The sequence below is a fragment of the Micromys minutus genome (genome assembly GCF_963924665.1).
Source record: "Micromys minutus genome assembly, chromosome: 31".
NCBI classification, from domain to species: Eukaryota; Metazoa; Chordata; class Mammalia; order Rodentia; family Muridae; genus Micromys; species Micromys minutus.
This window is the reverse complement of record NC_137966.1, coordinates 15,920,586-15,944,364: the sequence shown is the minus strand read 5'-3', so window position 1 is coordinate 15,944,364 and position 23,779 is coordinate 15,920,586. Positions and strand designations below refer to the sequence as shown.

Here is a 23,779-nt window from a genome sequence, read left to right as displayed (position 1 = left end):
TAACCACTGAGCCATCTCTCCAGCCCTGTGTTCGTTTGTTTGAAGACAGTTTTAACTACACATCTCTGACTGCCCTGGAACTCCCAGTGTAGATCAGGCAGACTGCAAACTTGAGAGAGATCCACGTGCCTCTGCCTACTGAGTGCTGGGATCGAAGGCTTGTGCCACCATGTCTAACCAAGTTAGAATTTTAAGGTCACAAAGAGCAGAGTGTCCCACTTTCTTATTATAGCTGCAGAAGAGAGATCTCAGACAGCCACAATCTGTAGACACCAGGAGCACCGAGACTCTACCTGTGGCAGAAATCCTTAGTTAACAGGGCTCTGTGTGAAGCAAGCCTCTGCAAGCACCTGTGGATAAGCAGCTGCCTGCTCCTGTGTTTGGAAGCTAACAGTGAGATCTGGTTTACATTTGATTTGGTGGATACAAGTCATCCACCAAATGGGCGCACTTCTGGCCTATCTCCAATGGAGATGCTTGGTACTGGAGGTTGAGAAGATGCTTTTTCAGAAAAAAAAAAAATCAACAATTTAACTTCACGACAGGAAACAGGGCATTTCAAGCTGTTTCTAAGTTTTGAAAATACGATCATAAGGAGAGCCAGATGCAGATACTTAACACCCAACCAATGGACAGAAGCCAGGGCCTCCTGTGGATGAATTAGGGAAAGGCTAGGAGAATCTGGAGAGGAGGGCAACCCCATAGGAAGACCAGCAGTCTCAACTAATCTGTTCCCCAGAGATCTCTCAGACACTCAGCCACCAACCAGGCAGCACACACCAGCTGGTTTGAGGTCCTGGCACATATACAGCAGAGAACTGCTTGGTCTGTCCTCAGTGAAAGATGCACCTAACCCTTGAGAGACTTAAGGTCCCAGGGAGGGGGGATGACAAGTGGGGAGGGGGTGGGGCATCCTCTTGGAGATGGGGGGATGGGATGAGAAACTGTCGGAAGGTGGACCTGGAGGGGGAATAACGACTGGACTGTTAATATATATATATATATATATATATATATATATATAAAAGAAGATTGAGAGGGGAAATCAAGATGGAGCTGGAGAAAGCAGACCTGGATCCTGGTGGCCGTAATTGACAATAGTTTTATATATATATTACAGAATGTGCAGCCACAGTGAAGCTTGTCATCAGAGTGTTAAACTGGCCTGATTCCAGACATCAGAGACTACAACAATCGTCAGTGTGGCTTTCCTTCTTGAGGCCTGGCCAGCTTCCTCATTCCCCTCCCCACTTCTAAATTCTCAATGCCTATATATTCAACTTGAAGAAGCTATGAAGAGTCGTCGCTCGATTCCTTGGACTTTGGAGATGAAAGTGGTTGTTGTAAGGTTGTTTTTATGAAGAATTTAGAAATGGTCATAATCTTACAGGGAGGAATTAGCCAGATTTGATTGTACAGCTATGATCTTCTTTTGGTAACTAAGCTAAAGTCCTATCTTTACTGGTAGAAATTTTTCTAATTGATACAAAGTTAAAGTTATAATCTTTGCAGTGCTATAAAATTGATTTGATACAGATTCAAGGTTTATACACTGTTTTTAGTTGATTAAACAATACTAGTTAAGGGCTAGCTAACAAACTCACGGTTTTGAGTCAATAAAAGGGTATTTCTGAGATATTTCAATTAAAAATGGCCAAGAGTATTTAAGGCTTAACAGTTCAGAAATGCTTTTTGTAGTTAGATGGTTTTCAAAAATGTCAGAAATCCATAAATCATGACATTTAATATTATTTACCTTTTGTTAAGACATATCTGCTCCTTACAGTTCCTCTTTGGTGGAACTAACCAAGAAACTGAGCATCTCTTCCTCGAGGTGAGGTATACTTTGTGGCTAGGCAGCCACTGGGCAGAAACTGCCGATTTCATCTACAGACAAATACTGTCCAGAAAGGGACACTTTGTGCTGAATAGTCGACTGATAATCTTTGCTGAGCCAAAATGATCAGTCCTTCAAGATTTCTGCATTTCTAGGTCTGTCAGTGATCCTGGGCCAGAAGGCTGAAGACTTGCTCTCACATGTTGCTAACAGGGGACTGTGCTAGTGGAGATTTGTCTCTACAACCTGTCTCAGCTCTGGAGGCCATGTTAGGCTTCCTATGCTTGTAGATATTTGGTCATCCTCAGATTTCTGACAGAGTTGAAGTCTAATTTAGTTTTATAGCCTACCCAAGCTAATTAACTTTGAAAAAATATCATCATTTAGAATATTTTCTAGCGGTAATAGTTGTACACGGCTTACATTTAAAGGTAAAGTTTTTTGTTGTTTTTTTAAAAGTAAACAAAAGGCTGATATGTAGATTTATGTTAAGGTGATATATGATTGGACAGTGGAGAAGTAAAGGTAGGAAAATGGAAGAGGAGCAGAGATTGAGGAGAGGAAATTGAGATGGAACCAGAGGAAAGCAGACCTGGATCCTGGTGGCTGTAATTCGCAATAGGTAGACAGGAATAGTTTAAGGAATTTTATAGGTCTTTTATATCATATAGAAGGACAGTTTATATCTTTGTCTATTTAATGTAGTCTTATGATATAGAGGGTTTGTGGATTGAGATTATAATATATAAACCTGCATGAAGAGCTGAAAGAAAGATTAAAGAATAATAACAAACAAACAAAAAACAAAACCCCAAAACTCTGAATTCCAAAGAGCAGCTTGTAAGCACTATCAGAATAAAAGCTTAGAAGGGCCGTCCCGGAAAGGAGGTTTGAACTAATACCTTATACAGATGCTGGATCTTAATTGTGTTCATCTCATCAGCTGGCTCGTCCTGCATGAACTCCTCTTTTGAAGTTTTCTCAGGATCCCCAATATTCAAAAGTGGCGGTATTGCTCGAGCCGGTTTCTTGGGCCAGAAGGGGCACTGCACAAGAAGTTAACTTACACACTAACTGTTTATGTGATCTTTCTCTTATGGGAGACACATATTGGTGGTACAGACCCCTACCCCCACAGGCAGCTTACTTGCTGAATCAAATATTTCATGGTACCTGCAGAATTTAACCAGCTCACTAATGGATTCACTACAGGTTACCTGCGTGTCAACCTATAATCCCTGGCACTCAGAAAGGATCTAAGTAAAACTGACGTGACGTATTTCCAGGCTCTTGACTGCACGTGGAGAGCCATCTCACCAGGAGTCAGGTTCTTGGGGGATGCTGGTGTTATATTTACCTATTTCTTCATACCCCAAGAAAGAAAGCAGAGCAGGTGCCGCAGGTCCTCACTGTGTCCATGGGTTAAACCATCACAGGCCACTGTGGGAGGCAGAGCTAAGCACAGAAAGCTCATATTTGTAAGAAAAATGTAGTCTGTGCGTTTCTGGGATTGTCCAGAGAATCTGTGGCATTGCCTGTCATACACCAGGTGATCAGAGGCCTCAGAAGGCCTCTGCAAATACAGCTCAATGGAGAAAGGGGGTGAGAACTCTAGCACGTTGGGTTCTGATGTTAGCAAGGGGGTGAATTCTGTGGGATAATGCAGGGCCTGGGATTCAACAGGCCTATACTGGATGAGATGACCCTCCCCGTCTCATCCTCTAGTTCAGCTGTCAACAGTGGGGTAAGTCTTGAGAAACCGAGACTCACTGGTAATCATGCTCCCTGCCAACCACAGGGCAATAGTCATGAGGTGAACTCAGGATAGAGACTTACTGGTGTCTAAGATCTTAATTAGTACATCATTGCAAGATGGAGGAACGTGGGTGGCAGATATAAACATTTAGCATCTGTCTCTAAAATAGCGGGATCAGAACTTACCTTGGCAAAGATGTACCAAGACTTAGGTATTCCAAACTTCTTTGGGAAGAGAGACTCCACCATGAAGGCTATCAGACAGTACAAGAAGGAATCCAGCAAGAGCATCACCAGCACCTGAGCAAAGCTGAATTCTCCCCAGACACGGCCTATGTTCCTCCATTGGATGCCTGTGCCTGTTCCAAAGAAGGGGGACAGTGACTGTCTGTGTGTTGACAACTCTGCTCAGTCTACAAGACTCAGCAGTCCCAAAATAGAGAAAAGGGCCAAGGGGAGTCCTGGAGAGCTGAAGTCTTCATTCCATACGGGAAAGGCAATGAAGTTTGGTTCTGATGTTAGCAACAGATGGTGGCAGCAGCAGCAGCAGCAGCAATGCACTTACCAACAGGGTGGGAAGGTGAGTGGACAAGGCACTACCATTTTTCTCAAATGGCATTAAACCGAGGCCACTGCTAGAGTGTGCTCCCCACTCTGAGGGTAGAGGTTCTTCCTCCTGCAGCTAATCCTCACAAAAAAACACCCCCACAAATATATCCAAGACAATGTCTCTTAGTTGATGTTTTATAAGCAATAATAACAGGTTTTTAAAAATATCTATTGTAGTAGTACCAGGGATTATAACTATGGCCTTGCACACAATAGGCAATTACTTTGCCACTGAACTATATCCTCAGTCCTTCCCTCCTTCTGTTTAATAGACAAGGGCTCTGTAAACTTCTGAGGATGGCCATGAACTCTTATTCCTCCTGCCTCAGCCTCCCTAGGAGCTGGGATTGCTGGCATATGCCACCATGCCCAATTAATGGAGATTTTTTAAAATTTCCATTATTACCCTTTTACTCATGTGTATGGATGTAGTGTGTGTGTGCGCGCATGTGTACATGTGTACCATGATGGGGGGGGGGGTCAGGAGACAGTGGGGAGGTCAGATCTCTCCTTCCTTCTACAATACATGTTGTGAAGATCAGACTCTGGGCCTCAGATGTGAAGGTAAGCAGCTTTAACCACTGAGCAATCTCACCACCCTTTCAAGGTTTCATTCTGTCTCCACTATTGACTCATTGGTATCTTTTATAAAGGAACATAGTGGGGCTGGAGAGATGGCTCAGCGGTTAAGAGCACTGGCTGCACTTCCAGAGGTCAGAGGTTTGATTCCTACCACCTGTTTGTGTATTAATCTTCTGTAGATCCCTTTTCCCCTAAAGCAACAGTGTTTTTGCTTCGTTATCCTAAATTATAAGAGCAAGTTTCTAATGATGAGAGTGAGTTTCCTTAAACATTCTGAACATGAACAGCTTGCCAGCTCAATGTGATATATGTGTTTTCTCTCACTCTAGCCTGTCTTTCCCTTTTTCTTAGGCATTCCAGTGTTGATATATTGTTATTTTTCTCAGTGGGACTAACAAAGAACAAACTGAAACCTTAAAAGCTTTTAAAACAGTCAAAGCCGTGCATTATCAAGGCTGATCTTCTCAGGTATTTGCTACAGTTATGGAAAGCTGACTAACAGTGTGTTAAAGGCCTGGTCTTCAGGGGGATGCTATTGGGAGCTGGTAGAAACTTTAGCAGGTGGAGCTTAGCAGAAGATGGGGTTTTTTAAGGAGGTGGGGCTTAGCCGGGTTTGGAGCTTAGGAGGAGGTGGGGCCTTTAAGGGGGTGGGGCTTAGTAGGAGGTGGGGTTTTTAAGGAGGTGGGCTTAGTAGGGGCAGAGCTTAGCAGGGGGTGGGGCCTAGCAGAAGGTCTTTAGGTTATTGGGGGAGTATTCTAAGAGACTATGAGACTTGAATCATTCTGTTTTCTTGTTCACTTTTCTGGTAGTTTGCTTTGCTGTGTACTTCTTTCATGAAATACTGGATACCCAGCGTTCCAACATAAGGAGGCCACCTAATCTTTGACTAGAACTTAGAGATTTGTAAATCAAAATAAGTCTTTCTCTTTACAAGTTAATTATTTCATGCATTTCATCATAATAGCATAAGGCTGATCACTACCGTTCCCTAGAGAAACCCAGAGAAGAGGGGACACCACAAGCAATAAGACGAATTCATATGGAAGCTACACTATCAGTATAGTTCAAAATGTTTTCTGAGCTCCTAATCATAAAGTTATACGTTTTATAGCTATAAATTTGTACCAGTATATAATTTCCTAGTCATTTTTTTCCAAAGTTACTTTGTTGCTCAAGCCAGCCTAGATGGAATTCCTGGGCTCCAGTAATCTTCCTGCTTAAGCCTTCCAAATAGCTGGGACTACAGGCCCATGCCGACATGATCGGGGCCACTTTCCTTTCTTTAATGTGCCTTAGTCTCCCCACATCCACATCTATACTGTAAGGTTTTGTTTGTTTGCTTGCTTTTTTTTTTTTTTTTTCTTTTTCAAGACAGGGTTTCTCTGTGTAGCCCTGGCTATCCTAGAATTCACTGGAGCAGACTGGCCTCAAACTCAGAGATCAGCCTCCTAAGCACTAAGATTAAAGTCATGTGACACCAACGCCCGGGTTATGCTATAAGGTTTGTAAAGCACACTCCGTATCTCTTTAGCATCCCACATTGTGATGTAAGGTGCTCAGAACACTAAATGAAACAAACATGTCAATTATGTGTATTTGGAAATGGAGGTCAGCCTTGTCCGTTGCAAAACAAGTAGGCAGCCTGGGTAGGGTTTGAGAAGGGATAACTCTTACCTTCTGCTTCAAACAGAGAGATGAACCGGACTCCTGTTGCCATGGCAACATTGGAGAAGAGGCAAGAGAGTATCTTTTGGGAGTAAGTCCTCTGGTGGTAACTGAAAGTGATGTACATGTAGGGAAGGTAAGTGAAGAAGAAGACGATGCCACCTATCACAGTTCCTACATGGGCTGCAGATTCAGAGGGAAAGGAAGTTTGTCAGTAAGGTACTGTGACAGAAACCCTGTTTTCTGCCACAAGAGAAAAGTATCTCTGTGATTGATTCGGCTTTTCAGAGAGGAAGCAATCTCTTTTTATTCTTGCACTTGTACTAAAGAAGGCATTGGAGTCCCTGGAACCGGATTTACAGAAGGCTGTGAGCCACTGTGGGAGCTGGGCACCTAACCAGGTCATCTGCATGAGGAGCAAGTGCCCCCACAGAAGGACTGAGAGTCCTTGCCCACTGTAGAACTCTGACCAAGGATTAATACCCAGAACATCTAAAGTTATCAAAAACAGGCAAAGCAAAAACAAACAGAGGAGCCACTCAAATAATGGACTTAAGATCCAGAGAGTTCTCAAAAAAAGAAGAAGATAAAAACTACTAAAAAAATATCCTAAAGCTAATGCTCACTGTTTCTACAAATTAGGGAAACGGAAATCAAAACAAACCGGTCAGAGTGGCAAAGAGCAACAGCCTCCAACACACGGGTACCAAAGACCTGGGGTAAAGGGAAGCCCCATTTACTGTTTGCCCAGTTGCAAACTTATCCAGCTCTTCTGGCAATCTGTGTGGAGAACTACCAAATAGCTACAGATAAATCTACGGAGACCTAGCTCACCCACTCCTACTCCCCAGCTTCTTCCTTGGCCTTGTTCACTGCCATTCCATTCACAGTAGCTGGAAATGGAAACAAACTAAATATCCTTCAACTAATGAGCAGGTAATGAAAATGTGTTAGGGAACACCGCTCAACTGTGAAGGAAATGAAGCCATAGAATTTTCTTTTTTAAAAAAATTTACTTATTTTTACTTTTTAAGTACATTGGTATTTTTTTACTTCATGTGTGTCTGTCTGTGTGAGGGCCGTTGGATCCCATGGAACAGGAGTTACAGTCAGTTGTGAGCTGCCTTGTCGGTGCTGGAAATTGAACCCTGGGCCTTAGGAAGAGCAGGCAGGGCACCTAACCACTGAGCCATCTCTCCAGCCCAGAAGCCATAGACATATGAAGTGGATGGAACTAGAAAAGATCACATTGAGTGAGGTAAACCCAGACCCAGAAAGACAGACATCATGTGCTCTTTCTCGTCTGTGGTTCCTAGCTCCAAGTCTTCAGATGTGACCATACAACCTGGATAACTGCGGGAAATAGGAAAGTAAAGATTTTCCATAGTAAGGACAGCATGGGGGGGGGGCAGGATACAAGCAATCTAAAGGGGGAATGGAAGAAATGTGGGAGGGGAGATAGTAGTCAAGGAGAAGAGATAAATACAGAAGTAGGAAAAAGAGGATAAAATCATAGTAAGGATTTCTAAAAAGAGTCATATATTATTACCCATTTACCTAATATTGCATATAACAATATAATAAAAGTCCACATATACATATTTTGCTTAAATGAAAACTTCCCATCTGCGCTGACAATGTTCCTCCCAAGAGCTATAGACTGACTAACAGAAGCCCACCATGGGGCATGAGTAGCCCCCCATTTTGAATTGTTGGTCAGGATGGTCCAAGAGACTCCCAAAACAGGTCTTGGGTGTTACCCTTGGTTGCCTCCCTGAGACTAAAAGCCACGTCTCTATTCCTGAAGACATCAAGTACTTTGGACGTAAGTCTCAGAGGATCCAAGCTGGGTCTGACGTGGGGACTGATTCGCTTTTCTCATCACAGAAGCTGCTCTGAAAGTTTCCAAAGGCAGAAAACAACCAATATTCCCACACAACTAGAATGCCCGTGAGCTACAACACTAACCAGCATGACACGCCAACTATCCCTAAAGGTGCAGCGGTGGCACACACACCTTGACGGTAACCAACAGCTTCCTAAATTGGGTTTAAGGCCCATTCAACAAGAGGAAAATTGTGCCTGGCACCAGAAACCTAGCCAACTCCCTAGGGCTAGTGAAGTCACAGATCATGAAGAACTTGCAACAGCCACTTTGCTAAACTAGGATAATTCCTAACTTCATTCTAAATGTTTATTTTCACACACACACACACACACACACACACACACACACGCACGCGCGTATGTATATATACGGATTTTATACATGTACAGGTAAGTCTCACCCTTCATCAAAGGAAACATCAAAATGAAGACCATTAACGGAAACCCACAGCCAATCAAAATGAAGAGAATAGGTCATGTGATGCTAGACACACCTGATACATCTACAACACAGCAACCAATCAAAATGAAGAGAACAATAGGTCATGTGATGCCAGACACAACTGATGCATCTACAACACAGCTCCTGTGCCTGAGGCTCAAGGATCTCAGTGGAAAAGGGGGCAGAAAAAACAGAGCCAAAGGGAAAGGAAGTCTTCTGTGAGATCGCATCTTCTAGAAATGTCAGGAAAGCTATACCCATGAAGTCTCATCAACATCACTGACTAAATAAATAAAGATGACCCAACAGACATGCTAGCGTAGAAAGACGGAAATCTTTTTTGTTTTCTTTCTTTTTTTTTCTCAAGAGATGGTTTCTCTGTGTAGCCCTGGCTGTCCTGGAACTCACTCTGTAGACCAGTCAAGCCTCGAACTCACAGAGATCTGCCTGCCTCTGCCTCCCGAGTGTTTGGATTAAAGGTGAACCACCCCCAGGCTCCAGCACTTCCTTGCTGTTCAAAAGTTTTAAATATTTCTGAAATTCAACTATCAGTTGTATCTTTTAACTGCTGCCCTTTTGGTGTCCTAAGAAGTCATTGTGTAGTATGAAATCATGTTTTCTCTTATTGTTTAAAAATACTTTTATTTATTCTTTGAAACATCCATCTGTGTATTTAATGCATTTTAATCATACCCATGTTTCCCTACTCCATCCTCTTGGCTCCCATGTGGACACACTCAGCCCACCTTCCTCCTGACTTCATGTCATCTTTATCTTTTTTGTGTTCTTATACATATGTGTATGTGTTCGTGTGGATTTATATTCACATGCATGAGTCCAGAGGTTGACATTGGGTCTCTCATTCAATACGGAGCAAGCCCCAGTACTGCTTCTGTTTACCTCCTCCCAGACGGGATTAGGAATGTAAGGTACCCAGGTTTTTTTCATGTAGGTCCTGAGGGATCGAACTCGGGTCCTTATGTTCACGTGGCAATCATTTTCCTGACTGAGCCAGCTCCTTGTTTATTCTTTTAATATGGTTTATCACTTAGATTCAGATTTATAATCAGTATGAGTCAATTTGCGTGCATGATGTGTGTAGCTTTCCAGGTGACTTCTTTTGAAGGTAGACTTCTGGTTATCCCAGCATCCTTTGTTGAAAAGACCCCATTGTCAAAACAACTGTCAAAACCAGTTGATTACCAGTGTTAGGCTACATGGTCTATTTCTGCTTCCATTAGTCCCCCTCTGGTTATGATTTGTGTTTCTGACATCATTGGTCACCTTTGGTTTCTAAATGTCTGCTTGCTACTGTACTTGACCATGTGTTTAAGTTAAAGGCTTCAACTCTGAGGACTGGAGTCCCAGCGGCAGGTATCAGTCCATTAGAACATTCGAGAATGTTCTAAGTCCCCTGACTTGACTAGCGCCCTCTATCGCTTGCTTTGTAGCCACGGAGGGCTGGTGGGATTCAAAGTCTGAATGAGGCAGTAGCATATAGACCCACACAGCTTCCACAGATTCCTTCTCCATCTCGGCAGAGTCGCTGTTTTCCAGGAGTCACACATTTGAGCGAGCTATTTGGTATCAAACATGCGCAAATGTGGGCGATGAGCTGCCGGACCTCGTCCGCGTCACACCTCTTCCTTTTGATGAGCTGCTGAGCTCATGTCTCTCACCTTTACCTTTTTGGGGGGTAACTCACGCTCCCAATTCTTCTGCACTCTGACTGGACTCTGCTTCCTGTCAGTTCCTTCCTCTATGCATAAACTTACGCATGGACGTTTTTCCATGCAAGACCTCCAACAGAACCACGTGCACAGCAAGTCCTTTGTGGTGTCTTAGAAACACCCTTTACTGTCATGGCCTAACTTCACGAGCATGATCTCAAGGACGTTCCATCTGAAATGCCTTCGGCTTCTCGACTCTTCTAAACGGACACTTATTGGGGCTGGAAAGATGGCCCGGGAGGGAAGAGTGGATGCTGCTTGTCCAAAGGACCTGAGTTTGGTTCCCAGCTTGGGTGGCTCACAGCCACCTATAACTTCAGCTTCAGGGGATCCAAGGGTCTCTTCTCGGCTCCAAAATACCAGTACCCATATGACATACACACATAGAATTACATAAATAAAAATGAAACTAAATAAGCCGAGACACTATCTACCTCAGTTTGAGATTATTATATATATGCGCTTTAACAAGGCTCTAGTAGGGAATAGAAACCCCCCACTGCTGAGGTGACCATAAAAGGGAAAACATGGCAGTGGAGGAAGTGGAGGAGTGATAGGTACCTTGTTCTGTAAGTCACGAGAATGACTGAGCTTTCAGAGAAAAGTCGTTAACATCCATCAACAGAAAATGACGTCAGTACTTGGAGAAAGTGACGTCAGTACTTGGAGAAAGTGACGTCAGTACTTGGAGAAAGTGACGTCAGTACTTACCTCTTTGGAAGAATGTGCTCATCATGAAGGCAAAGAAAATTGTGGAGATGGCAAAACACATTAGAAAAATAAATATCAGGGTAGGGTTACTGTTCCTGAACACAGCCACGCCATTTATCTACAAAACAACCACACGTGTGAAGAAAGCGTGAGGTGCCCATAAAACACTGTAGAAAAGATTGTTTTTAATTTAGAATTATACATGGTTTTTTTTAGACATCTGATCTACCATCTGTTATCATTTATAAATTACATTATGAATATTTTTTCAGGGAAAATAAGCTTGGATTTAGTTTTTGACCTAAGGTGAGTATTTTTTCTCTTGGGTGGCTTATCTTGGGTACTGCACTAAAGGCCTTATAAACCCTTGGCATGTGTTCTACCACTGAGCTACACAGCTAGCAGGATGTTGATTTGTTTGTGGTATTATCAGTAGACAGATAGCTTGAGTGTTCCTGTTGCTACCTTGTGTCTTCTGCTTAGATGCTCTCTGGTTATTTCTTCTGTCTGAAATATTTTCCAGTTTAGTCTTGGTTTTCTTGCCTTCCTTTCACCACACTGACACAATGTTAACAATTTAGGAGATACACTTTTATATATCCAAGTAGTGGGTTAGTAAATGTACCCAGGCAAGCTTTAGTATCAGACCCCATTGACACCATAAAAGAAAACCATGGCGAAGTGGGAGTAAGATAATGTGTTAGGAAGTATTTCCAACCATTGTCCAATATGAAATTGATGTTTTCAAGCCTGTAGAGATGCATTTTGTAAGCCTCGAGTTCCTAAATAGTAAATTAGGTCAGACAGCAAAGACAGTAACCCCAGCCTTTTGGAAGTCAAGTTGAGGGTTAACAGAAATTTAAGATCAGCCTGGTTTGTATAGTAAATTCCAGGCCAGCCAGGGCTCCACAGTCTGTCTCAAACAGAAAAAGAAAGAAAGAAAGAAAGAAAGAAAGAAAGAAAGAAAGAAAGAAAGAAAGAAAGAAAGGAAGGAAGGAAGGAAGGAAGGAAGGAAGAAAGAAAGAAAGAAAGAAAGAAAGGAGGTAGGGGGAGGAGAAACCAGAAGAGGGTGAAGAATGCTTAATTTCCCAGTTTCAGCAAACACCTCTGCGTATTCATCAGTAACTGTACCCCCCGACCCAATACCCGATTCTTTTCCATCATTCATGGCTCACCGTACTCTACAGAACAAAGCATACCTCTATGCAAAAAAGAGCGGTCATAACAGAAACGGTAACCAAGACAGAAACGAAGAACGTGATGAACCAAGCAACCCAGTGCAGCCAGCTCTTCAATCCCATTATACCCATATATTCCTAGAAAAGCAAGAGAGCCTCGGGTTAGAGTCATGAGACTAGTTACCAGTCTAGCTGCATGTCTTAGGTATTCTAGTTTGGGAATCTGTTACCGAATTCCTGCAGATTAGGGTGACAGGTCGTGTGTGTTGTACCCCATCAGCTCCTAGGGCTGATGGAGACTGATCTGGCTAAACAGTGAGGGACTAAAAGAGGGACAAATACTTGGCTTAACAATGGAGGAGCTGGCACTGTATGAGTCTTCTTTAGATTTAAAAACAACTGCTAAGAGAATTTAAAAGTAGGACACATGAGGAGTTTAGACTTTAAGGCAGAGCATAGTCGTCCATGCCTATAATCCATGCATTTGGGAGACAGAGGTAGAAAAGTTGTCAGGAGCACAAGGCCCGTCTGGTCTATATAGCCTGCGGTAGGCCAATCAGAGGTTCTATATTGAGACCTTGTCCCAAAAAAAAAAAAAAAAAAAAAAAAAAACAAACCAAAGAACAGTTTAGACTTTATTCTTAGGGCCACTTACTTACAGGAGAGATTTGATAAGTGGATGACCTAAGAGTATATTAACCATTGGAGTTTTAGGCATATACCTGACTTCTACAGTGTTAACATTCACATGAAAAGATTTGAGTAGAAAAGAAAAAAATATGACCAAAGTGTAGACACTATTCCCACCAGCTTTGTACACAAGTTTGTTGTTGAAGTAACAAATAGGGAAGGTCAGATTTCATCACACAATAGAAGCTATATGAGTGTTCTAGTCATATATCAGAAGCTCCTGTAAGAGAGCTTCTTAGAAGAGGAGGAGGAGGAAGGAGGAGAAGGAGAAGGAGAAAAGGAGGAAAAGAAGGGGAGGGGGAGGAGGGGGGAGAAGGAGGGGGGTTTGGAGGAAGAGGAAGAAGAAGAGGAAGAAGAAGAAGAAGGAGAAGGAGAAGGAGGAGAAGAAGAAGAAGAAGAAGAAGAAGAAGAAGAAGAAGAAGAAGAAGAAGAAGAAGAAGAAGAAGAAGAAGAAGAAGAAGAAGAAGAAGAAGAAGAAGAAGAAGAAGAAGAAAGAAGGAGACGATGCAGCTCCTGGAGTGTTTTCCATGAATATAAAGTTGGATAGAGCATCTACTAGCTAGCCATTGTCCCACTGTTATCCATCCCAACAGAAAGGAGGCATCTGCCATCTCACAGCATCAGAGCAGAATCAATGCATGCTATAGGCAGTGTCAAGATGCAGCCCAGTCTGCTTCTTACAATAACATGAAGCAGGTCAGGGAAACAGCTCTCTAGCTACAGACGTCACCAATGAAGCCGTGAAAAGCCCAAGGAGAAACTACCAGGCTACTTTAATTCTCCATCATAAGAATGAATAAAAGAAGAAGAAAATTGGAGCTGTAGAGATGGCTCATCAGTTAAGACCATTGGCTGCTCTTCCAGAGGTCCTGAGTTCAATTCCCAGCACCCACACAGTGGCTCACAAACATCTGTAACTGTAGTCCCACGGGAACGGATGCCACCTTTGGGTGCTCAGATGAAAACATCCATGTACACAAAATACATGAATTTTAAAAATTGTTTTAAAAAGAGAAGAAAGTGCGAAGTGAGAGAGTTTTAGCCAGCTGTACTTCTAGCTCTTGGGAGGCAAAGAGAAAGGTCATACACTATGGGTTCCAGGCCGTTCACTACTGTTCACATAGTGACACCATATCTGAGAACTGAAAATCTAAGCAAGAAAAAGAAGGACTAGAGGTTGTGCGACCAGAAGACAGTGGGCAGCACAGACAGCCTTAGGACCAACTCAGGTAACAAAGCCTGTCTTAGGATGTGTTTTCCCAGAAGATGTTCCCCAATCGTCTCCCCACAAAATGGGAGTGAGTTAATTATGGATAAAAACTCCCTCTGTATGAACATTTTCTTCACACCTGCCCTGCTAGTGGCAGTGTGCTAACCTAGTGGGACCAACTAGGACGGGCAATCTAAAAGTAAACATATGCGTGGTACCAAAAGATGGTACTGCCTGCTCTGCAAATGGGCTGCAAATGTGAAAGCCCTTCTCATTGTACCTTAGAGGTAGAGACTCCTCCCATAAACATGGGCCTCGGTCCTATTTGAGACATAGCAGCCTCCCCGTACCTCTGCACTTGCAGACAGAGTTACCTTCTGTTTCCTCTCCTTCTCTGACAAAATGGACTTGGTGATTATGAGCTCAACGCAGATGAAGCTGAGCATGAGGAGCAGGGGGAACTCGTTCTGAAGGATCACTAAGAAAGGGTCCTGGATATGGGGTCCAAATGGGAATCTCTTCACCAAGACGTGGAGGTTCTTGAACATGTTGAGGGCGGCTTTGGGAGCGTGGTGCTGCATAATGGCTTTGTCGACGGCGTGCTGTATTGCCAGGAAGCCCTCTTTGTTGTATCCTACAAGACACAAGAATATCAAGTGTAAGAAAGTAAAGACTGAAGATTAAAGTGACTGAGAATTTGGGTGGATCCTGGCTAGTCATTAAGACAGACAACAGCTGGAAGGTGTTCCCAGAGGCCTTCATCATACAACATGGAGGACAGAGTGGAGCCCCTCTGGGGGGCGGGGCGTGGGAATGAAGCAATGACCAGAAAGTGAATTCTGGCAGAAAAGACAAGGCACCTTCTCTACAGGGATCTTCCAGGTTAGAGACATCATCGCCTGCCGCTCTCTGGCTCCGTGGACGGAGCGCCTGTTCTCTGGTGTTTATTATCCAGAATACAGGCTGCTTAAACTCAAAGCCTTGAAAGACACAGACTCCTGATTGTGCTAAATGCTGCATGACGAAAGGACCGAGTTCCTGTGTTTTGTTGGCAAAGCTACAAACACTGCCCTTATGATAAGCAGCCTTCTCTTCAACAGGGTAGTGGTATTCCAGCTGTCACTCAAAAAGATTGCATGGCCAGGATCCCCTGAATGATATCTGCTCTGGTTCCAAGCAAGGGCAAGCAGCCTTCAGGGAGGGGGCTATTAGCCCTGTGGCGGTGATGACCCCCGTGTCCCGTTGTCTAGACATAGGCAGACGTCCAGATCTGCCAGACTGGAAAAGGAGATGCACAAACTGTACTAATAATAACTGGATGGCATGTTTTCACCAAACAGTTACAGGACATTTCCTGGAACCAGGTTAAGTCCCTAGACTTGGATTCAAGTTTGGCCCAAGGCTTCCAGACAATTGAGTGGTCATCCTATAATGAGGTGTTGTCTTTAAAGGGCTTAACCATCCTCTAAATGAATACCATACAGTAGGTGCCCTGTCCACAGAGGCAGAGTGTGAAGGGAAAAGATGCCTCTGTAACTTGGAGGATCCTTATATAAAACATACCTTGTCTTTTCTGCCACAGTTCCTTTCCTGATCATTGCTCCATTCTTTGACACTTCAGAGAATAGTTACTTGCTTGGTTGGAGCTCTCGAAAATAGGGAAACCAAGAAACCTAAAGTGACTTGGAGAGCGTGTGTCCTTCGTGTGAGAACTGGCTCCTGGACCCTCAGGAATAGTTTGCTTCGTGTGAAGCAAAGAGCCTTACTTCACAAGTCTGGAGTTGTCAGGGAGGGGCTGGGGGCTGTCAATGGAGTGGGCAGATCCAGAAAAACTGGGTGCCAAGTGAGGATGTCTACACTGTTAGATACGGTTATGTTCCTTTCCACAGCAGACAGCCAGATGACAGAGAGCAGTCACTAAGAAAAACTCTCCTTCATTCACGCTGGGAAGTTTCAGAAAGTCAACAGGGCTTCCTGCAGAGAAAGCTGAGTGACAACCCAGCTCCGGGCTCTATGTTATCCCGTAGGACATGGGGGGGGGGCTCTTAGAAAAGCCTCACCTTCTGATTTTAATGCTACCTGCTTATCCTTAGAAAAAATAGGGAGGGGAAGCGTCCTTCCTCAGGGTGTGATTCCAGAGAGGGACCCCAAAGACTGGGGATTGGCATAGCCAGCTAAGACCATGAGACCTCAAGAAAGAAGGCATCAGTATTCTCTCGACAGCTGTGGGTGGACATGGTAGATGGAATTAGAATCAAAGAGAGGCCTAAAGATTCCGAAAGAGCAAAATCAAATGAAGCCTTAGCCAATGCAGGGGTCAGGCAGGGGTCATGCAGGGGCCATGTGTTCAGAACCCCCACCTCCCCACTGCTGCCACTGCCCCCATGTGTGTGGAAGATAGAGGCCAACCCTTAGTGTTGTCCCTGAAGAGCCACCAACCTTGCTTTTTCAGACAGGGTCTGGGGATTGATGATCAGGCTAGGCTGACCAGGGAGCTCCAGCAATCAGCCAGTCTCCCCCCCCCCCCCCCGCCATTGCTGAGATTATAAACATGTGATATCACACCCCGCTTTTCACACAAGTCCTGGAGACCGAACTCAGGTTCCCAACTTGTACAACAGCACCCTACCAACCAGACCATCTCCCAAGCCCCAAGTTCAGGAATTCTGGAGGCAGAGCCTGGAGCTATCCTTCAAAGCAGGAGCGGAATCTATAAAATGATTCAGGCAGGTAGGCAGGCAGGCAGAGAGGGAGCCCTGTAGCAACGCGCATAGCTGCTGTTCCGCCATCGAATTAAAGGGCAAGTAGAAACTACAAGAAGCCTATTTAGTGGACAGTGAATGAAGCATGTTAAACACATATACATGTGTTAAGGTCTAGGTAGAATGTTAAAGCCTAGGTAGCTGTTACCTGTCCAGCCTGCCATTTTGTACTGTGATTAATATTATAAGGAAACTTTCTCAAATGCTTTTACTCCTGCTGTTTTATGCTCAAGTTGACCGTATATTCTGTTATGCTCGGCACTCTTGGAAACCAAATACAACAGAGGTCAGGACTGCTTTGGACCACAATAAGCTTGGACCTGAACCAACCACAGAGCAGCATTTCCTGCACCTGTGTATAATCCTTTATGGCATTTGCTTTTATAGGCTGCCTCTGGGATGGACCCCAACATAAGAGAGACACCTGCACCTATTTGGAATAAGACTTCCATTCTGAGTAGGGGTCGAGTAAAGTTTAAGTTCCCAAGACCTCCCTGGGAACTGACGTCCTTCTTGGCAGAAAGAGACATGTACGTGTGTAACTGACATCCTGGTTGGTAAGTTAAGACATGAATGTTAGAAAAGGCAAGTCTCCTGCCACAGGCGAATACTCTAGCCAATGGGAGCAGGATAAACGTACAACAAAAACATGTTCCTAAGGAATTCCCTTACCCCTAAATCCTGCCTGGTGAAATAACTTGGCACACATGTTTGTAGATTTTAGGTTTACAGCTCTACAGGACTCTAGCTGGACATCCAATTCAGTCTGGACTACGACCCTGATGGATCGGTCCCGTGCATATGCTCAATAAACTATGGCTGTCTGTCTGAGATCCGTGCGTTCACGTGGTTTGTGAGGCTACTCCTGGACCCAAACAAAATGGAACATTTGTCGAACAAGTACAAACATCTGTACGCTCAAAACAACAGAAAAGACTGGGTGTGCAGACACAGGTGAGCAGTGACACGGGCTTGTACACCAGCAACCTGGAAAGGGGTAGGCAGGAGCACTCAAGGTGATCCTTGGCTTCACAGTGAGTTTGTGGTCAGCTTGGTCTCCATGAGACCCCGGGGGGGGGGGCGGGGAGAGAGAGGAAGAGCACTTGGCTAGTATATGTGAGACACTAAGCTCTGTCCCCAGTATTGTAAAAAGCAAATGAACAACAAAACAGGGCTAGAGGAATAGCCCAGTAGCAGAGTGTTGGCCCGTCATGTTGAAAGTCCTGGGCTAGGTCCCCACTACTGCAGGTTTGGGGAGACGGCAGGAACATTAGAGTGCTAGTCGCAGGTGGAGAGGGGAGGTCACATAAGCATTACATATTCGTGAAGTGTAAGGCAATGTTTTCTTCACGACAGTGGCTGCGTCTTCCCTAAACAATTGGCCGCTCTTAGTATACTCCACTATGGCTCCGCTCTGGTGCTACCTGTGTGCTGCCCAAGAAGCATCCACGATGCCCACAGGCTCTCAACAGGCTACCCGAGCGCTGTGGGGACCTGGTGACTGTGCCCTAACCACACCCATCAGGCAGAGGCTAGAGTAGCAGAAAGCAGAATGTGCCAGTGCTGCGTTCTCCGGTGTCTGGGATGCCTTTTCTGGCAGTGACCTTGGAAGATACCGTTCTACCAAGATGAATTCCCACACAGCATCCCTAGCAGTAGGCAGAACACGTTCAGTGCTAGAGACTTTGGGGGTTTGTGCGTGGTAGGCAAGCACCCCCGAGGTACACCCCCAGCCCGGTAGGAACTTTCATGACATGAAAAGGGAAAGGAGAAGGAGTCGTTCTTTTATATGGATTTTGACAAATTAAAGAAAGCCACTTAAGCTGTCGTTTGTAGAGAACACTTTAAGAAGCAAAACGTCAGAAATACAAAACCCCATATTCCTTGTGGTGTTTTCACTCTTTCAAGCAATTCAACGTCATTATAAACAATCAAAATACATACCTGCTCTGTTTTACTTACACCGAAATATAAGCATTTTATCGAATGTCCTCATTCTCTTTGGACCTCTACTGCAAGGCTAATCTTAGCAAGGATTCAGTTATCAAAACAGTATCACAAATTCGTGGTACAGGGCAAAGAGGCTGCGCGCACAGTAATGTTACAGGCTTCAGAGTTTCCTCACCAGGGTTTCCTCCATCAGCGTAGGAAAATTCCCGGGGTGCTTGGCTTAGATTAGGAGGGTAAAGAAAGGCTGTACACCAGCCTTCTATCTCCTCTTGAAAAAATAAATGCCTCGGAGGTGACACAAAGTTCCTTTGGATATAACTAAAACGCAAGTCATACTTCACCTAGGAGAAATAAGGAGAAGGCATTTGGCCGTGAGCTCCTGGAACCCAGCAATGGTACAGGACAGAGCAACACTGTTAGGCTTTAACTCTAACGAGAGAAAAGCCCACAGAGGTGGGAGTCCCTCCTAGAACCACACAGTGGTCTTTCCTGTATTTCTCTGGAAGTTATCCCTGTGACCAACATGGGAAAATGGCACTGGACTATGGAATATTCTGGAACCATAGCCACCTAGACCTCAGCCCCAAATTTCTTGCTGAAGTGCTGTCACCCTGGGAAGGGTACTTAATCTCAAGTACTACGCTTCAGTTTCCTCACGGTGAGGGGGAGGGGTGATAAGAGCCTGTAGGGTTATACAACATGCTATGTGATGTGTGAATGACATTAGCACATGCTTGCAAAAATTGTTTGTTTTCTACTAACCACAGTGCAACTTTTAAAGGTCACTAAAGAACCTGCAAAGCACCAAAGCTACACACGAGTGTTTGACCCGCTGCAAAGCATAAATCAAATACCCTCGCCTAACATCTTGCTTTTTCTTTAAACACACAGGCAGCGTCACTGTACCTAAAATCCGATAGATGGGTAGTCATGACAACTAGCCCAACGGTAAACCTGAAATCTAACTCATACGTCAGGCGCTAATTAAAACCTGACTACACGGGTAATGAAAAAGAGATTCGATTCAGAAATGCTAACAACTGTCCCTAGGTTATACAGCCACTAAAATTGCAGAGCTGGGATCCAAGATTTTCTGTGGCCAAGTGATGGAATTGAACAGTTGAACACACTCCGTGCTATACTGAGGACAGACACTCAGAACACGTATCTTTTAAACCGCCTGGAAATAATAACGGAGTGGGTTGTAAAACATAAACCCGGATTATTCATTCATTCCCCCCCCCATACAAAATGACAACATTACCATAGAAAAAAGCTGAGGGGAAATTGGCTTGATTAACCCATACTCGTGGGTTAATCATATGACATAGTAACATGGTCATAGGGAGGGCTCTCTTACCACAAGTGGCAAAGGTTCATTGCTGCTATTGAAGTCATGGTGAAAAACAATTCCCACCAGTACGTAGAAAGACTTGGGATCCTTAATTATATAGTTTTCAAATGAAGGCACTGAAGGAAAGCCTAGAACTACAAAGAAAAAAAATGCAGTCAGTGAGCAATAGCTGAACATGAAAGCAAGTGTTGGTATCACCCATCCCACCCAAGGAGATGTAAGATTCCAGCTCATTTCTCCAATCACTCAGTCAGTCTGCAAACATGTGAGCAAGAGAGAGAAACACAAGAAGTAAGGCAAGTTAAAAGGCATGGTTTTTAGCCAGGCAGTGATGGTGTGTGTATTTAATCCCAGAACTCAAGAGGCAGAGACTGGTGGATCTCTCCGTTTGAGGCCAGCCTGGACTACAGAGTGAGTTCCAGGACAGCCAGGGCTACACAGAGAAACCCTGCCTTTTGTTGTTGGAATTGTTATTCAGTTCAGAGCTTATACTGGGAGGACTGTACTTCCAAAACCTGCCAGCAACTCTCTTGGGACATCCAGGAAGGAATGCTGAGGAGGGGGAATGAAGTGGAAACTTAATGGTCCTTTGGAAACTCGGTTGTGTTGGATGGTGTTTTGCTGGGGCAAACACATGAAAGATTTTTAGCTGAAGTGGACACAGGCAAAAGACTAAGGCAGACTTGTGAAGGAACCTGTTACTGAAGCAGACACAGGAGAAAGGATGTTCTGCTAAAGCAGGCACATGAAAGGACATTGGATGAAAGAGTCTTTGCCAAAGATATGCATGCATTGGTCCGCCTTCCATTGCATAGTTGAGCTGCATTCGTCAGGACTCCATAGAAAGAAATGCATCAAAAAACTTCTGGTGGCATGCAGCAGTTTCTTGGGCTGATTGGCAGAGTGATGTCAGCTGAGACAGACGCACACGCTGGGGCAAGACACATGATGTTTGAAGGGAGTATAAATAGGACTCAACGGACAATGATGGAGGCTGAGCTAGGCTTGCTTATAGAGCTAGCTGTGCAAAGGGTGTTGGTCTCAAGTCTTGGCTGATTTTTGCTTTGTTGAGAGAGGCACAGCCAAGAACTTCTCCTGATGATCCTGTTGGCCGTGGTCCCTCCTGCTGACTCGAGCTGAGGCTGAGGCCTGGCTGTCTCTGCTAGGTAGCATCACCACTGTTAATTCATGCTTGCTATCCTGACTCTACCTAACTGGGTTGCTGGTATATCTGTGAAGTGTTTGTGGGTGGCTTGGGCTGCTGCTGCTGACTCTTGTGAACTGAACCGCAAGTATCCAGACAACACAGATGGAAGTTGCTCCAAAGAACCTTTCTAAATAGGTCCACTCTGTTCCTACACACACATATACACACACACAGTCTTTTATTTTTCACTATCTTTGGTGAGGTGGTGGACTAAAAGGAAGCTTAAATCGTTTAAGATCCATCATTAAAACTAGACTTTGACAGCCAGTGGTATGGGTCCCTTCTGGTCTGAACTTGTGCCCAGAGCAGGCCTTAAGCACTAGCTCCAAACCCATTCCTACCACACCCAGAGGAAGCTCATCACCCAGGTGCTCTAACATGCTCAGGACCACAGGATCACAGAGGAAGCTCAACTCCCAGGAGATCGGACACATCCAGGAGCACTGGAGCTCTGACACACTTGAGGTCATAGTTGAGGCCACAACATCTTTTCCAACACCCAGCATAACTGGGACCCACACAGGAACCAGGGAAATGAAAACCCCACCCACCCAAATGCAGGGCTTTCTTCCAGCTTGTATCTGTGCCCAGAGCAAATTCAGGGCTCTGGCCTTCCCCCGCCCACTCCAGCAACACCCAGAGAAAGCTTGATTCCCAGGAGCTTTGACACAACAGGACCTCTGAAGCTTGGTCACATCAGGACTTCAGTATCTCAGAGGCAGCTTGACTCCCAGAAGCTCTGACATACTCGGGATACCAGGATTCCAGAATCACAGGATCACAAAGACACTTGGACTCTGAGGAGTTCTGACACAAGCAAGATCAAAAAGACAGGCTACAATCAGAGACAGCAAGGGCAGGTAGCACTAGAGATAACCAGATGGCAAGAGGCAAGTGCAAAAAATTGAGCAACAGAAACCAAGGCTACTTGGCACTACAGCAAGTCCTGGATACCTCATCACACCTGAAAAGCAAAATTCAGATTAAAATTATATCTCATGGTGATGATAGAAGGCTTTAAGAAGGACATGAATAACTCCCTTAAAGAAATACACAACTAAACAGGTGAAGGAATTGAACAAAACCATCTAGGATCTAAAAATAGAAATAGAAAAAAAATAAAGAAATCACAAAAGGAAACAACCCTGAAAAGAAAACCTTTGAAAGAGATCAGGAATCATAGATGCAAGCATCACCAACAGAATACAAGAGATAGAAGAGAGAATAGATAACACCATAGAAAACATTGACACAACAGTCAAAGAAAATGCAAAATGCAAAAATATCCTAACCCAAAACATCCAGGAAATCCAGGACACAACGAGAAGACCAAGCCTAAGAATAATAGGTATAGAAGAGAACAAAGGCTTTCGGCCCCGGCAGCCATCTTCCAGTTAACTCGCCAACATGACGAACACAAAAGGAAAGAGGAGAGGCACTCGCTATATGTTCTCTAGGCCTTTTAGGAAACATGGAGTTGTTCCTTTGGCTACATACATGCGAATCTACAAGAAGGGTGATATTGTAGACATCAAGGGAATGGGCACTGTTCAAAAAGGAATGCCCCATAAGTGTTACCATGGAAAAACTGGAAGAGTCTACAATGTCACCCAGCATGCTGTGGGCATCATTGTAAACAAGCAAGTTAAGGGCAAGATTCTGGCTAAGAGGATCAATGTGCGGACTGAGCACATCAAGCACTCAAAGAGCAGAGACAGCTTCCTGAAGCGGGTGAAGGAGAACGATCAGAAGAAAAAGGAAGCCAAGGAGAAGGGCACCTGGGTTCAGCTGAAGCGCCAGCCTGCACCACCTAGAGAAGCCCACTTTGTGAGGACTAATGGAAAAGAGCCTGAGCTGCTGGAGCCCATTCCCTATGAATTCATGGCCTAATGTACAAAGAGAAATAAAGGACCCGGACTACAAAAAAAAAAAAAAAAAAAAAAAAAAAAGAAGAGAACAAAGATTCCCAACTTAAAGGACCAGTAAATATCTTCAATAAAATTATAGAAGAAAACCTCCCTAACCTAAAGAAAGAGATGCCCATGAACATACAAGAAGCCTACAGAACTCCAAATAGACTGGACCAGAAAATAAATTTCTCCCATCACATAATAGTCAAAACACTAAATGCATGAAACAACAACAACAACAAGAATATTAAAAGCAGTAAGGGGAAAAGGTCAAGTAACCTATAAAGGCAGACCTATCAG

General features: G+C 44.2%; 2 protein-coding genes across 2 annotated transcripts in view; one reads left to right on the top strand and one right to left on the bottom strand.

Moving 5' to 3' along the window:
- Positions 1 to 23,779, bottom strand: part of LOC308440278 (ATP-binding cassette sub-family A member 17) — a gene marked incomplete at both ends in the record, with an annotated part of 81,345 nt that overhangs the window by 48,736 nt on the left and 8,830 nt on the right. Inside the window, 8 exons of the mRNA XM_080942296.1 lie at positions 2,740 to 2,865; positions 3,779 to 3,951; positions 6,458 to 6,631; positions 11,219 to 11,336; positions 12,418 to 12,534; positions 14,671 to 14,930; positions 19,184 to 19,349; positions 20,369 to 20,496. Coding sequence (XP_080798422.1) covers positions 2,740 to 2,865; positions 3,779 to 3,951; positions 6,458 to 6,631; positions 11,219 to 11,336; positions 12,418 to 12,534; positions 14,671 to 14,930; positions 19,184 to 19,349; positions 20,369 to 20,496 — 1,262 coding nt within the window. The remainder of the gene's footprint in view (positions 1 to 2,739; positions 2,866 to 3,778; positions 3,952 to 6,457; positions 6,632 to 11,218; positions 11,337 to 12,417; positions 12,535 to 14,670; positions 14,931 to 19,183; positions 19,350 to 20,368; positions 20,497 to 23,779) is intronic.
- Positions 22,947 to 23,459, top strand: LOC308440122 (large ribosomal subunit protein eL21-like; the record flags this gene model as incomplete). The annotated part of the gene is made up of 1 exon (XM_080942072.1): positions 22,947 to 23,459. Exon 1 carries the CDS (start codon positions 22,977 to 22,979, stop codon positions 23,457 to 23,459), a length of 483 nt encoding a protein of 160 aa, XP_080798198.1. The 5' UTR covers positions 22,947 to 22,976.